The sequence below is a fragment of the Polyodon spathula genome, chromosome 19 (assembly GCF_017654505.1).
Source record: "Polyodon spathula isolate WHYD16114869_AA chromosome 19, ASM1765450v1, whole genome shotgun sequence".
In the NCBI taxonomy this organism is placed as follows: domain Eukaryota; kingdom Metazoa; phylum Chordata; class Actinopteri; order Acipenseriformes; family Polyodontidae; genus Polyodon; species Polyodon spathula.
The window spans coordinates 6,967,584-6,983,457 of NC_054552.1; the positions used below are offsets into that span (position 1 = coordinate 6,967,584).

The following is a 15,874-nucleotide window of genomic DNA, read 5'->3' on the forward strand; positions in this document are numbered from 1 at the left end:
CAGGAATACCTGAATATTTTCTAATCTTTTGAAAGGTGTTATTATTTTGGCTTGACTCCTAAGTGACACCACCTAAAGCCCTGACCTAAATCAAATCGAAACCTTCTCCTAAGCTTTGAGTTCACCTGTGCTGCATTTTTCCATTCATCGCGGGCACTACAAAGTAATCTCCAGTCCACCACGTTAAAAAATGTTTTTACAAAATAAAGTTACTATGTGTGTTTCTAGAGAGATACATTTTTTACTTCTTCTCTTTAAATGTGCTCCAGAGGAACGCCTATTCAAAATAATAAAAAACGCGAATCAGTTTTTTTTTTTTTGTTGCAGGGTTTCAGCAGGGAAAAATATTTTCTATTGAAATCTTTTCCTGCTTTTTGGTTATGTGCAGTTCTTAAGATTTTTGTAATGTTTTTCTAGCTATTGACCTGCAGCTTGCATTAGCTACCATAACACACACGTTTCTTGGAAAGAACTGAAACACAGAAGGAGTCTTCCCAGACTGGCATCCTAAGATGGTCTTCATTTAAAGGAGTGCTAACCAATGCTATAAAATCCTTTTTCATGCATCTGATTAGCTTTATTAATTTTCTTCACATGTTTTTCTAAGTGCACTGGCTACTGGTAATCACCATCATAGCAACCACTATACACAATGCCAGAGTATTCATGTTTCATGAGCATTACATTAAATAAATAACCAATTTAAGATTTGTTTTAAATGTAATGCCAGAATTAGAATTTGGTCTACAAGACTACACTTGTCACTGCTTTAGTTGAAAATGTCCACACTCGTGTCATTTACTATCTATCGAACGTCCTTTCAACTGTATTTACAGTACTTTAGACTTAAGCTTTTATTTCTGCCAGCTGTCCCCCCCCCCCCTGTTAATTTTGGTATAACACTGCAGAAAAAGTTAAAACGGTAGAAAAACACAAGAAAAAATATCAAACCCATAACGTATTCTTTGTTACTGCTGATCTAAATAAATCAAATATTTCCTCAAAAGGGCTATTTTACGAAAGGAACAGTAGTTTCCTTATGTGGTTATTTACACCCACGCTACAACAAGAGAGCAACAGAAAGAAGACATAGCTATTTAGAGCTAGAGTTATTTGCATGGTATCAGATTTGTTATGAGGCTAACGGGAAAGATAATGCACTTGCCAAGCCATATTGAGGCATAATTCGAATAGTCTTGAAGGTCTAATGCTAAAGCTGCAATGGTTTTGATCTCAAACTAATCAATAAAAAGGTTCATGAGCTGCACTGTGACTATTGCTCTAAAAGCTCCAAGGATTAGCAGAAATCAACATTAGAATATTGCAATGCTGAGACAGTGTATGAAGTAATGTTTGTAAATAGGTTACCAACTAGCTTAGTCCCTTCTTAAAAACATGACCTTACCGCTCACCACACAGTAGGTATTGCAAATTACTAAGCAGATTGTGTTTATTTCTAACAGAGCTGTCACCTTGTTCTTACACGTCTACAGTGTGTGGCTCAGCTTAGATGAAACACACATCCCTGCAACTGACACCCTACACAATAATGTACTGTGCTATCTGTTCCTGATAAGATGGTACCATTCATCTTAAAACCCCTTTTCCGTTTTGTTTGATTGCATGCACAATACTTGTAGGGGGGTAATATATATATAGTGAATATATAGTGTACTATAGATTAAAAGATTGCAACAGCCCAGTGAAACAGTATTAACTCAACACCTAAAATCATACAAATTGGCACTTTCATTGTGGAACACCCTCTCTTTAAATCAACTCTGCCAAGTTTCCATCGACTTACCTTTAGAATCATTAAACATAAAATAAAGTGCTCCTTACATAATGTAGGCTCTAAAAATAGCTCTTCATACTGGCATAGTAATAAAAGATTAGATTAGTAATATGATGGATAGACTCGACTATGGCCAATCATAACTTTCAATTTCCATAATGAAGCTAGCAAACTATAATTTAGAATGATATGGTCAAAGAACGATTCTTAAGCACTGTCAGCTGAAAAGCATGTAATGGGGGGGAAAAAGTAGATTATTGAAATTCCAAGGTAAGTAAAGATTTATAAATGCAGCTTTTGAAGCATATAGCAAATTATAATTAATTTGTGTAACATCTTTCAAGTGTTTCACTTTTTTTCAAACAGAAATAATTTCTCAAAAAATAGGACACTTTTTAGAATAACCAAAAAAGACTGAAACTGTTTTTAACTTCTCATAATCACATGCAGAAATGAACAAAATTGAACTTAAGACAAAACACAAAAGGAATTAAGCAATATTGAAAAACAATTTTAATAAATTAGTTTTAAACATCTTGTTTTTCCTGCTCTGCTAAAGTAAAATATAAAATGTCTCTGCTTATAATGATTGTAGTCACTAAAATATAATCAGCAGCCGAGATTGAAAGATATTAAGCCTTTGGAAATGAATGTTGATAATTCCTTATGATTTGTGGTGTCGCTGCTGCATGACACAGTCACTGGCATACCTCTTTTCTAAAGTATTCTGTATAATGTATTAAAGGAAAAAAAAAAAAAACTGCTCAGTACTCAAACACTTCATCATTGTTATATCTCAAATTATTTTATTATCATACTAATCAATGGTTAAATTCTACTGAACATAAAATATGAACAAAAAAGTTGCCAAATAGTACCTAGTGTGCTGACCAAGTTTGGAAAATTTCAGTTTCCAGAATACTGTGGTAAGCTATTGCATTCTATACTGTAAATCCTCCTGCTGAATTTGATTCAATGATCAGCATTCAATATTTAACTAACATATGTACATAATGACAACACATTCAAGCTTAATATATATAATTTATTGTATGGTGAACTGTGTAAATTAGAGATGGACCATACACATGTTTTATAAGACAATGGAGAAGAGAAAGAAACACTTAATAATCTCATGGAGAGCTACACTTAACAGCATTGGAGTATTTAGCATTAAAGCAGTTGTCATCCAAGATTATAGATATACACAAGTAGAAAATATTCTCAACCAGACTTGTCACAATATCTAAAAGTGAATTTAAAAGGTTTTACACATTTGATTTCTTCTGAGAGAGGTTGATCTTATCTCCAAGACTAAGAGCCATTCCCTGTAATGAGAAATAAAACGGTACTGTAACAAATATACAGGGGAAAAAAAGAACACCAGTGTCAATATATTCAGACACACACGTCATTACGCTATAGCTGGCATCACAGGCATTCATGAAAACTACAAAAGATATACATTCCCTGTAAAAAATGCCTTGTGGCCTGCAACTTACACAGCACCAATGTAAAACTATGGACTATAAGATGCACTGTACCTTCATGTTATGTTGTGCAATTATGCCAAGTTAGCAAGTTAAGGAACATCAACCAACAAGTTGTTACCTGACTCTTTGCCCGGATACGAATGTGCCCATTGACTGGAGCGTCTGGTCCAAGGTGGATTGGTTTCTCAATGCTGACGTTAGCGAGTGCATCTTCTCCAAATATGGAACGAGCATACAGATTGGCAGCCATGAAACCACAAAAACCAGAAAGAGCCTAACCAGGGAATATGCAAAGAGATTAGCAATCACACAAAAAAATAAAATTATTTATGCACACAGTGCCACCCCATTATAACGTGCCTTGTTATAGTGTGGAATCGGTTATAACACGATAAGGTCGTGGCTCCCATGTCCCCCCACAATGCAATCTGACTCGCAAACATTACATGAACGTTTACTTTAAGAGATCCTGGTCATATTATAGTAAATTATACTGGGATAAATTGTAATAGAAACTCAAAAAAAAGAAAAGGAAACCTACAACACGGATTTTGTTTTACTGTTTTTACATTACCGCATTTAAACACATTTAACTTGAAACTGGGACATATAGTACTTAAAGCTAGATAGATGAATATTATATATATATATATATATATATATATATATATATATATATATATATATATATATATATATATATATATACACACACACACACACACACACACACATATATATACATGCACACACACACACACACACACACACACACACAATCACCATAGCCGCTTTTGAACGGCTTTTGCAATTCAAATATCTCAGAATATGTGAATAGCTCATGCATGTCCTTTAAATGTTCTTAAATATTTGAATCAAATACGCATACAGTGTTTCAGCTGCAGAATCATAAAAATGAATAAGTTATAAGCACTTGCCGCTTCAACCGCCAGACCCGCAGTTTATGCGGCATATTGAAATCAATACAATATAGCCGACAGCTTAGTCTGGGCTTTGTAATAAAAACAAAGTCATTGTGAAATAACGTATTATATACTCCTGTAAGTGTGCTGAAACACTAATGAAAGTCATTCTACACATCATATATTATTATTTATTTTATTAGCAGTGGTCACAAAATATATACATTGAATCAGAATAGTGTGATATAGCTAAGCTAATTAAAAGGTGTAAAAAAAAAAAAAAAAATTAAAAGTGCGTATTCTAAGCTCTGCACAAGTCAGTGACTATTGGGACTGATGCTAAACGAAAGCAAGACCCTTTTGCATTTTACAAGTACGTGGTGGAAATACTGGATCAAATGGCACGGCTGTATTCTGTGAAAGGTGGTAGTCGCAGGTGGCCTCTGGCTGTTTTTTTATAATGTTTTGGACCTGGCATCCATCAATCCTTTGGTTTTGTACAAGGAGTGCACCGGCAATACAATCACTCGGAGGGACTTAATTTTGCAGCTAGCCCTGGAGCTACGGCAGAAACATTTTGGTAAGAGACACGAAAGATGGATGACAAATGTCCCTCAACCTTCAGCCAGCGCTGTGCCCACTGGCACAGGGAATAAAAGACAATTCCAGGTTGCTAAATGCAATAAAAACAGAACTTTTGATGTCTCTGCCCGTTGCGATAAGGCAGTCTGTGGCAAATGCACTGGTACGGTTGAAAAGTGTTTTTTTCTGCATAGACTGTACTTAGAAAGCTGTAAAAACTCTGAATAGACAGACAGAGCCTTTGAACTCTGAGCTTTCACATTGCAGAAGTTATGTTACATTTGTTTTATGCTATTATTATAACTAGTTGTTTATGTTTTATAATTTTATATGTGCATACAGTTTTCTACAGCTGTTTACGCAGAAGTTTATTACAGTTTTTCATGTTTATGTATATGTGCTCTTTTAGGGGAAAAAAAAAAAAGAAAAAAGTTTAACTTCAATCTAAATACACTGTTTCTGCTCCGAAAATGTTATGTATGATGTTCATAAATAAAAATATTAAGTTGTTTCCAATTGTTTTTCATTTTCATATTGAAGCCGACTTAAAATGGAGCTGCACATTTTGCGGGTGCCTTGGTTCTACAGTCAGAAATCTCGGCGGTTCTAGTGTTAAAATGGCAATTACATAATTCTTTGTCAAAGTCAATCCTCCTAACTCCCTTCATTATTCATTATCCCTTTTTTGCATTATTATTATTATTATTATTATTATTATATTATTATTATTATTATTATTATATTATATATTCTTTGCAAAAGTCAGAAATTCCATTAAAAGCAATTAATTTATTGATGTCCATATTGTTTTGTAATGTTAAATCTTGGAATCACTCCTCCACCCTATCTTGCTGGTGGCAGAGGTGTACCTCACTGCACTACAGTCCTGTCTTTACATTTCATACAGAATCGTGTTTTTACACACAATAGAAACATTTTACCTTTTCTGGAGTCAGGCACTTCATGTTGGTAGACTTCAGGATATGTTGCAGATACTCATTGAGATCTATGATATTGGTATTAACTGTTACCTTAAAGAATAGAAAAAAAATATGTATAGCTTAAGTACATTCTATGTATGAATTACTATACATCTAATACAAGTGACAATTAAAATGAAATTACAGATTTATATATCTAAAATTATAACTGTAGATGTTACAGTTGTGTGGTGTATATAAAAGGTAGAAAAGGTGCATTATTTTCATAACAAACACTGCGTTCTCTCCCCAAAAACATATAAGTTTTCTTCTTACCTTGTTTTCCCATTCAAATTCAGCCCACATTTGACGGAACTCTGCATCTGTGCAAGATGCAGGTTGAATGTAGTCCATAATATCTATATGAATGTCACTCAGGACTACGCAGTTACGGTCACTGGCTGCACCAGAAACATCATATACTAGAAAGACAATGTGACAGAGAAGGATCAGTTATTTATTTTTTTTATCTGACCTGTTATAAGCAATGTTAATAAACATTTATGAAATGGCTAAATGTTCTATTTACTGTACATACCAATGTTACCAAATATGATGCCATTTTCAGTAGAAGCCACTTTCACATTGGCCTTTATGTTTGCAAAATCATGTGGTGCCAGACTGAGAGGGGATGGCTTTTCAACCAGTTTCAAATCTCCTGTTGGAGCAGCAAAAATAACCAACATTCAGAACTACACATTGTACCCTTTTTTTTTTTTAATACTAATATAACACTAGTGACTTCTGCTTAACATAAATGATATGGTTATAGTTAGAAGAACCACAGTACTGTAACTGTCAGGAAATCAAGGTAGTTACCAAGTTACTTTGCACTAGAGAGGATTGTTGTACAACAGCACCATCTGGTGTTCTCAAAGTGTTAAAACTATATGTTTTGTAGTCAATGTATTAAAAATCAGACACGGTATAGCATACAGTCAGCACTCGGATATCCGTAACCCAGATACACGTCAGTCACGCATTACCGCCCTTGTATCAAGAATAAAATCAACCCCAATTACAATTATATATGTAACAAATTAATGCACTTACACATCACACACGATTTCTGATGCATCACCAGTTTTGAGATACAAAGCCCATGTCTTCAAAGTTACAATTTATTTGAATATCCCTCGCAACTTGTGTTTCTTCTCTCTGCATGCCAAATCAGCCTGAAGCAGTTGCAATTAACTATAGATACAGACAATAAATCTACCCGCTACCAAACCATGCCCCAGTCTTGATTGCTCATTAATGTGCACGACAGTGGCAATTTCTTTATATTTTACTTTTAATTATATCTTTGTTGCATTTTGTTTTACATTTTACTGTTTGCGTTTTATGTGGGTTTTTTGCAGTAAATAGTGAGAATGTGCAGATACAAAGTGCTTCCTCCATTTTCACCTGACGGAAGTACAGCCAAAACAAAGCGAGAGACAAGCTAGGGTAAATTAATCATTAAACTGTTTTAGATACTGTGATGCATTTTTTAAAAAAAAGATCTTAGTTGTTGTGGTTTTCATTTGCAAGTGAATTGCAACATTAGGGCCTTATCGAGCACTATATTCTGCAATTTTGAATACTGACTTTGGATATTGTTTTAATTCTGGAAAATGCGTCTTTTTATTTATTTTTTATCTTTTGCTAAATTGCAATACCTTTTACGTTGTATGCAGTTCTGTACATAGGTAACATTTTTATTTCATTTTGCTGTTGGGTTGTTAATGAGGAATTTTACATACTGCTAGATTTCCATTACATGAGAGTAGATGTTAAAACTTCATGCTGATTTGAACTTGGCTCTCGCCAAGATAAGCACCAACTAAGACATAGCTTTACAGTAAACTAATGTGATCCATCTGCACCTCCATTCTTTTGCGTCTAGTGTTGATGGCTGAAGTGTAATGCTGGCTCCAGGGATCAGCTACAAAACGTATCAGATTTAAAAGTATATACTGTATTAAAATCCATTGGTCGTCTTTTTTGGCAAGTGACATTTTCATTATCATATCGTTCTAAATTAAAATACTTCTGTTAAATATAGAACTGTACCAACAAAACCAATTCAGTACATCTAAATGAAAGCCTACTTATTTTAAAACAGTCTTTTCAGATATGTATTTTTAATATTGTATCATTTTTGTGTTCCCTGGAAAACAGACAAGGGTTGGAACGGAACAAAATGAAATAATCAGATATGTGTCACACACGTTTAACCGTCATTGAAGCGAGTGCTGACTGTATCACAATGTGAAAAAGTAAAGCGTGTTTAAATAATCCCCAGTTCCTACAAAACTGCAAAATTGATTAATCAAATACTCATCCTTTACCTAGTGTGGCCAGTTCTAGTGTGCAGTTTTGCAGTGTGTCATTGGTCTGGTTGACAACAAGCACATCCAGTACGATATCATACTGATTCACGTGAACATAGGCTTCTGCATAGACTGGATCTGAGAAACCCGTCAGCTGGGTGACCTGACATGTAAAATAAAATAAAATAAAATTGTAAATCATAGCATAGCCACAATTATTATTTGTTTATTGCAGCCTAAAAAAAAAAAAAAAAAACACATGGAACAGTCCTCTGAATCAATGCTTTCTAGAAACCAAAAGTGCCAAAATCTAAAAAGAATTTTTACGTGTCCTTTTAATCATTGCTTTTCTGGGACTCCCTTTAATAGAAATCCTAATGCAAGACTAGAACAGTTCTCTGAAAACTACATCCTTTTCATAGAGAAAATTTTCACAGTTTCAGAGTAAAACAATACACCTTGTTGAGTTTGGAAGCCAGGGGGTCAGCTGCTTCTTTCCTCTGAGTGTTGCCCATGGCTGCGAGCAGGCTCAGCTGGAACTGGTCTTCTTTTGATGTCATCTCATTCTTAGCTGTGAGCTGCATGAAGGAGATGGGGTCGTCTGCCTGTACTGTTACACTCCTCTTTTCAGATTCTTTCTGAAGAAACACGAAAAACAGCACACACAAATTGTTTAATATAAACATACAAGGCTCAAATAAATAACTAGATGTTCTAAATAGGAATGTACCGTGTAGTTTAAAATATACATTAATGATTATCTGACTAACAATTAAAACTAAAACTGCTAATTCACAGCTCATTATGTTTAAGAGGAAGATTCGTGGAAAGTCTGACCTTTTGAGAGAGCTTCTCTTCCTCAAGTTTCACAGAAAGCATGTGGGAGAGAGATTTCCTGCACTCTTTGTTAAAGATTTCATTCATCAGGGGAGAGCACTCGGACAACACCTTGAGGCACAGGGAGATACGATCCACATCATCATCTGTGATTGGCTTCTTGGGAAGGGATGACTTCCCAAGGTGCAGAATGGTGGCCATGATCAGCATAGCCTCACTGACGAAGGCCTGTAAAAAGAGCAATTCATGAAAATCAATTTAAAGGTTTTACAAGATAAAAGCAAACAAAAAAGCTAACAAAGATAAGGAGCATGGACGCAATACAGCAGGTTTGAAAACTCTTCATTAATCAATAAGAAACATTTGAAGTACCTCATAATTACACAAAATAGTACTAAGCCTTAATGTTTTAGGTGTGCATTTTGTGTATGCTTTAAACGGTACAGTAATAAATTAAAAAAAGAATACTGTCATTTATTAATAATAATGTTAGCTCAAGTTTTGCTTACATTATGTTTCCTTTTATCCTGCACAATGGCCACATAGCGCAGGGCAACCTTGGTAAGAGTTGTAGCTAGCGCAGCAGCAACAAAGAAATCTCCATCCATCATAAACCCTCGCAGAGGGGGTCTAAAAGGAAAGGCAGAACCTTGGCGATGAATGACAATTTTATTATTACGTACAGTTTACACTGAGCAAGAACACAGCGGTTGGAAGTTTAAATACTGTTTTAATAACAATATTGAACAGGAGTATATCTGTACATTTGTACTTAAGTGGTACACTTCCTTGGAAAGTAGATAAGAAATAATACATGAAAATGTCCTGATTCCCTAACAGTTAAATTGATAGCAAACAGACACAAATGTAACTATGAGTAACTTTAAAGTAACACTTATTCAATACCTATCCTCATCCTTTTTGGATGACCGGGAGCTGCTGAGAGCACTCTGTGTGGCATAGGTGCCCATTTCCGTAACCAGTTTCTGAGTCGGCGCTACAGATACCTCCTCTTCAGATCTGACTTCACCTGCTTCTTTTTTTATCTCATTCTCCACTATGGGGATCTTCAAAACACAGATAATGTGAAAAAGTACAGTAGATACAACATTTAATATATAAAGCAGTAGATCACCAATACAGTACGAAAAAAGTTGAACATTGGACTTTAACAAAAAAAAAGTCAACATATTATGTTACTTTCTCAAGGTATCCTTGAGATAAAACATAAAACTGACCTGTCCTGCATTTCATTTTAAGTATGCAATGAAACTGCAGACATTGCCCATAATTCTAAAACCCACTTATTATATGGCTACTAATTAATTTAGCTGTGCAGCATGTATGGCCTAAAGCATCATACATGTTATTGTGACACAGAAAACACAACTTAGTCAAGTTGCCAGTACCTCTCCCAAAGACCTTCGGACCTCGGTCATGACGCTCTGAACGTCTTCCTTTGTATTACAGTATTCTCCCAGGATCCAAAGGGCACCTCTGTAAATCCTGCGTTTACAGAAACATTTTTTTTCTTTTTAGTATCCTCTTGCACACATTTCTCTTATAAAAATAAATAAATGACTGCATATTCTCAATCTTACTTCACGGTTTTTATAGCATGGAAGACTTCCAGCATCTTCTCAAGGATAAGGGGCCTGAGGTTATCAAACCTCTGGATGGCTTCTCGCACAAACTCCAGCACGTCAGAAGCAGCTGCCTCATTACTGTCACTCAGGAACTCCATCAACTAGCAGAAACAAACAAAAAGTTGTGATCAAGCTGTTTAACTTCAAATACATGTCCTGGGAGCTGGATTCCAGGATTAGAGTGAGCTTTTTGATTAATAATTTAAAATTATATTTTTCAAACAATTTAGCTTTTTACTTATGCATAAAGGCCTAGGCTTCAATCACAACAACAACAACAATAATAATAATAACAATAATAATAATATTAGCATGATGAACACCTGATTGAACACATTTTATAGCAACTTACAGTAACCTAGAGATAAAGGAAAAGGATTAAATACTGCATCTCACCACAGGGATAACATTTGCTGCCATATCAGGGAAGCGGACGCTGCAGGAGTGCAAAGTTCGGACAAGCAGCTGTCTGTACTTGTCTGTGTCTTCATGCTCTGTCACATTATTTGTTTTGATAACCTCCTTCTTGAGAACAATGACCAACTGTAAAGAAGACAATAAACAAAGGAGTATATGTGTTTAAAAATAAATGTCATCATGAAAAACAATAGAGAAAACCAATAGAGAAACAGGAAAGACAGTCCCAGACCTCTTCCACGTTGCGCGAAGAAACAAGATCAAGGGCAAGCTGCAGGGTTTTCTTGCGCACTTCTAAATCTGGGGTGCTCAGAACTCGGAGGATGTCCATTACCAGGTCCTGCAAGACATAAGCTTTATGATGAGAAACATATGCTGGAAACTATTTATTAAAGTTACATTTTCACAAAAATGTGTGTCATTTTAAAACTTAGGGGCCAGTGCTTTAGTAAATTATTAGCTCATTGAATTAATATGGTCTGTAAGTATTATGATTACTTGCAACTGTGTAAATATAAACACTTTTATATAAAAATCTTTGTAAAACACACACAAAAAAGAAGCCTTTTAAATATTTTACCTGTAGCACACGTTCATGGGTAGGATGTTCCTTTAATTCAATAAGACGATCAAGGACAATTAGCTTCACATTGTTATCACTCTCCTTAATAATCAGATCAATGTAGCACTGAGCAGCAGCCTGGAAAAGAGCATAAGAAATAAATCAAACTACTGAATGGTGTTAATAAATAACTGAAAATGAGTAGTTGAGATGCAGGCAAATAGGAAACAGTCCATTGTCTTCTCTACAGACTCAGTTGAGATGTGAGAACTTTAATCATTATCAAAAGGCAGAATAGGGTTTATCGCTTTTCATAAAACAGCAAGTCCTTTCTTTATACCAGAATTAGACGATGTTAGTTTACTGCTGCGATTATTGAAAGAGCCCTACCTTAATTGCAGTTGGTGCACTGGAGAGAGTCACTAATGTTCCTGCTGCTTCATATTTCACTGCAGGACTGGATGATTGCAGGAGATTGTAGATACAGCGGATAAACCGTGCTCTTTCTGAAGGATTGGCATGACATACCTACACCAAGAAAAATCTTTGTGTCAATGAGTTTAACTCTCCATCAGGAAACCATCAACATGGTAGCAATCTTTACACAGGCAAAATGTCTCAACTACAAAAATGAACAATAGAGAGTGCAATTAATTAACTGTATAGAGAAAATGTGCAATACACACAAATACTAGGGCTGAAATAGCAATAGCAACCTTACTATCAACTCCCCTTAATTTCATATTAACCTTGCTGGTGTTCTCACCGCAGTGATTTGACCCCCTTATAAACAACATGTAGTACAACAGAAATATGAGGGAGAGAAGTTTAAAGAGCAGTTTTAGGAGGTGTTAGAAGCATAGGCTGCGGATTACATCAATAAAATACTCTTGTTTAAAATGAACAAGCTGAAGTAAGACTTCCAGAATAAGTAATCTACACGCACCTTGTAAATCAGCTCAACAATAACCAACTGAAGAATGTCTCCGAATGTATGAACCTGATCAATGCAAGTACTAAGGTAATCCAAGGCTCGGTCCTGAGAGACAAATAAAGAGAAGAAGCACTCAATTTAACTGTTACTGTGGTCATCTTAGTCAGTTAAAAGATTTGCACACAGGTGTGCACTGCATTTATTGCTTAAAAGAAAGTAGATATTACCACATTTTACTGTTTTTTTTAAACAGTACACAGCATGAAATGTGTTTTGTTAATTAATACCAAACCACTAAATTCTTTACATTTACAGACAGGCAAACAAATCACTTTATTTTAGGAGTTTAAAAACAAACGAGGAACCTGGACAGTTGTATTACCTGATCAGCATGGATGAGCATCATGAAAGCATTTCTCTTGCAGCTGGCATCCTTCTCATTTACCAGGAAGTCATGGATAAGTTCAGGAGCATCAGGAATTAAATTTTCAAAATTTCTACAAAAAAAAAAAAAAATAAGTGATTGTACCTGACAATATGTTTAAAATAAATCAAGGCACCACAGAATGCATGTATTGTTCCATTCTGAAAAATGAATGCTTCTAGACCCAGAATAGATTTTCACAGGTTTGGGTATAAACTGCAATTACACACCTATCCACAGATCAGGTTTAATACTAAGAGAATTCAGACCTTTCTTACATTTCTGTTAAAACAAATCTGTAGTGATCTACCCACCTATTTTTTCAAACTGATTCAGTTTTCTCTGCTGATTGGGTTGTTTTTCCTCCCACTTTGGAATAAAAAAAAAAAAATGTAAAAAATGCATATCCACCTGTAGATGGTGTAAATAGCCAGGACAGCATTTCTGCGCACATAGCTGTGCCGATGCTCCAGACAAGCACGGATTGCTGGCATCAGGGGCTCCAGCAGCTCCGATTCTTTCAGTTTACAAAGGAAGCGCAAGGTGGATCCACGGATGAATTCATTGGGATGCTGTAGGTCCTGGAAACACAGAAAGCAAAACATAAGATACCAGGCCAAATATGCACTTACAAATATCATAATTATAAATAAGGATCCTTAAAATACTTCTTTTTTTATGTTTCACATAAAAGCCATTATTCTTACTAGCCAATCAGGTAAAATGTTCCTTTAATAGATGTGATTATTTCCATGTAATTAAACATACCAACTGAAATATTACTGTTAAATTTAGAATAGTACAAATAAAAGTAATACAAGTACAGAATTTACCTACTGCGTGAAAAATGCACAAGAAAATGATTTCATTACCTTTCTGTAAGCATCACAGACCAATATCATCTCCTGCAGCAGTTTACCATCAGGGGTGGTCTTGGGTACTATCTCCCAGAACACCAGCAGGAGCTTTTTAATTGTGTGGTCCTGAAGAGGTAGGACAAAGCGAATGATCGTCATCAAAAGCCCTGGCAGCTTCTCTCCATTCAGAATCATAATGATCACCTTCTTCAGGGCCTCTGTTTTTGACTTGATGTCTCCTTTTTCTAAAGATTGAAGAAACAAGTAAAGAAACTTTAATAACAACAAGCAGCTCAGAAAACTGACCATGAACATGATCCCATATATTTAAAAAGAACTGTGTATATTTCGTGCATGCATTCACAGAATGAAAAACAAATAATCTCAAGATGTAGCTGCTGCTGCATGTGTAATAAGTACTTGTAATGAATGCCTGTGCTCCTGGTTTACATGTGATTCACAGCAAATATAAGCTGGGTTCACTTACCAAGGTCCGCTTTCATACTTATTTCCGATGGCGGTTCCGAGTCCATGGCGACATTTATGAGGGTATAACAGACGTTTTCTGCGGCTGTCATTTTGCCGACTGTGTAAAGCTATTAATCGGAGGAAACTTCAATGACAAATCAGCGTTGAAGAGACTCTAATAAAAAGAAAGAAAGAAACAAAGCCAATGTATCATTTAATTTTCAGATTACACACTCATCAATTTCTTGTGTACCACTTTTAATAAAGCATGTGGCCCCATTAGACTAGCCAAGTGTTTTTAACGATCATGAATTTCTCTCGAATCATAACTATGTCTTAGTGTTTAAAGGTATAGCTAAATGGTTCATTGCATTTTTTATTTGCATAAACTACTTTATTAATGGCAGGATCATGTGTTATTGAAACCTGCAGCTGATTAAATGCAGTTTCCTCAGTCATACATAAAACTTAAATTAACCCGTATTCTAACTATGCTACACTGACAACATAAGGTTACTGGTCGTTCACGACAATCCGACGCGAGAACAGTAAAACGTCTACAGTTAGTCGCTAACATACATGCAAAAAACAGCAGTTTCTTATTGTGACTAGCTAAACCTGATGATAATAATTTACAATCCCTGCACCGTACTTCCATAGTTCCTTACTTGACAAGGGAGCTTGGCCTAAGAAGACAGGCCTCAGGCAGCCAACTCAGCAGCTACTCAAAACGTGATAAAAATCAGAAAATGAAAGCATGCAATACAAAGGAAATTAAATAAGGCCAATTACAAATCTGTACACTCTGGTAAATCCATCCCTGTTTTTCCCTACACGCAGTAATATGAATGTTAAACGTCTTCCTTTTTTCGGCAATAATACAGTGCCTTGTTGGAAGTTTACCTGAGTATAATGAATGATGTGGAGCTTCAACAGAAATGTTGCTTTAAGATTTACATTCACCGATACTGCAAAATCTACGTGTAAATAAAGTAACACTATACATGTATGAGGTGTGATGTTGTGTTACCTTTCTCGTTTTTTCTCCTTTTCTTTGCTTCCCTTCTTCAGCTTCACTCTCAGGACACCCACCTTCTCAGCGCTGCCTCATCCCGGTGACGTGTAACTACAGTCTGCGAGCCACAGCAATAATACAGGAAGCCGAGAGGCACATATTCCACCAAAAGACGAAAAACTAACGCGTTTCGAAATGCACAGCCACATCACAATGGTTGATATAGGATTCTATATTACATTGTGTTGAAACTAAGCAATAATATCCTGATTTTTGTGGGCGGGGGAAGGGACTTGGGCCTAGAATACATTTAAATGGATGCTCTATGTAATTTATTCCAAATTATTTACCTATATATATATATATATATATATATATATATATATATATATATATATATATATATATATATATATTCTTTATGATTCTCGTACATAGATCATCGCCTATCTACACTTACATGCATTCTGACAAATCTTGTGAAGAACTGCTTTTGATGAAACTTGATAAAGGCATTCTTTACACAATCTATTGTTATCATAAGAACATGGGTATATAGAGGCTGCCTGTATGTATGTCTTTAGAATACATATGCGCCATCTTCCTGTTGCAAGACAAATTCAGCC

General features: G+C 35.4%; 1 protein-coding gene across 1 annotated transcript; it reads right to left on the bottom strand.

Annotated features, from left to right (window-relative positions):
- Window positions 1-2,826: 2,826 nt before the first annotated feature.
- On the bottom strand, window positions 2,827-15,368 carry LOC121294778 (coatomer subunit beta-like). The gene is made up of 22 exons (XM_041218856.1): window positions 15,264-15,368; window positions 14,253-14,408; window positions 13,781-14,010; window positions 13,320-13,489; window positions 12,867-12,981; window positions 12,497-12,589; window positions 11,941-12,078; window positions 11,569-11,688; window positions 11,221-11,328; window positions 10,968-11,114; window positions 10,527-10,672; window positions 10,335-10,431; window positions 9,832-9,992; window positions 9,435-9,555; window positions 8,926-9,153; window positions 8,547-8,726; window positions 8,107-8,251; window positions 6,312-6,431; window positions 6,050-6,195; window positions 5,735-5,824; window positions 3,407-3,562; window positions 2,827-3,123 (listed from the first exon to the last, which is right to left on the bottom strand). The coding sequence occupies exons 2-22, from the start codon at window positions 14,341-14,343 to the stop codon at window positions 3,064-3,066; spliced, it is 2,862 nt and encodes a 953-aa protein (XP_041074790.1). The 5' UTR covers window positions 14,344-14,408; window positions 15,264-15,368; the 3' UTR covers window positions 2,827-3,063.
- Window positions 15,369-15,874: the final 506 nt, after the last annotated feature.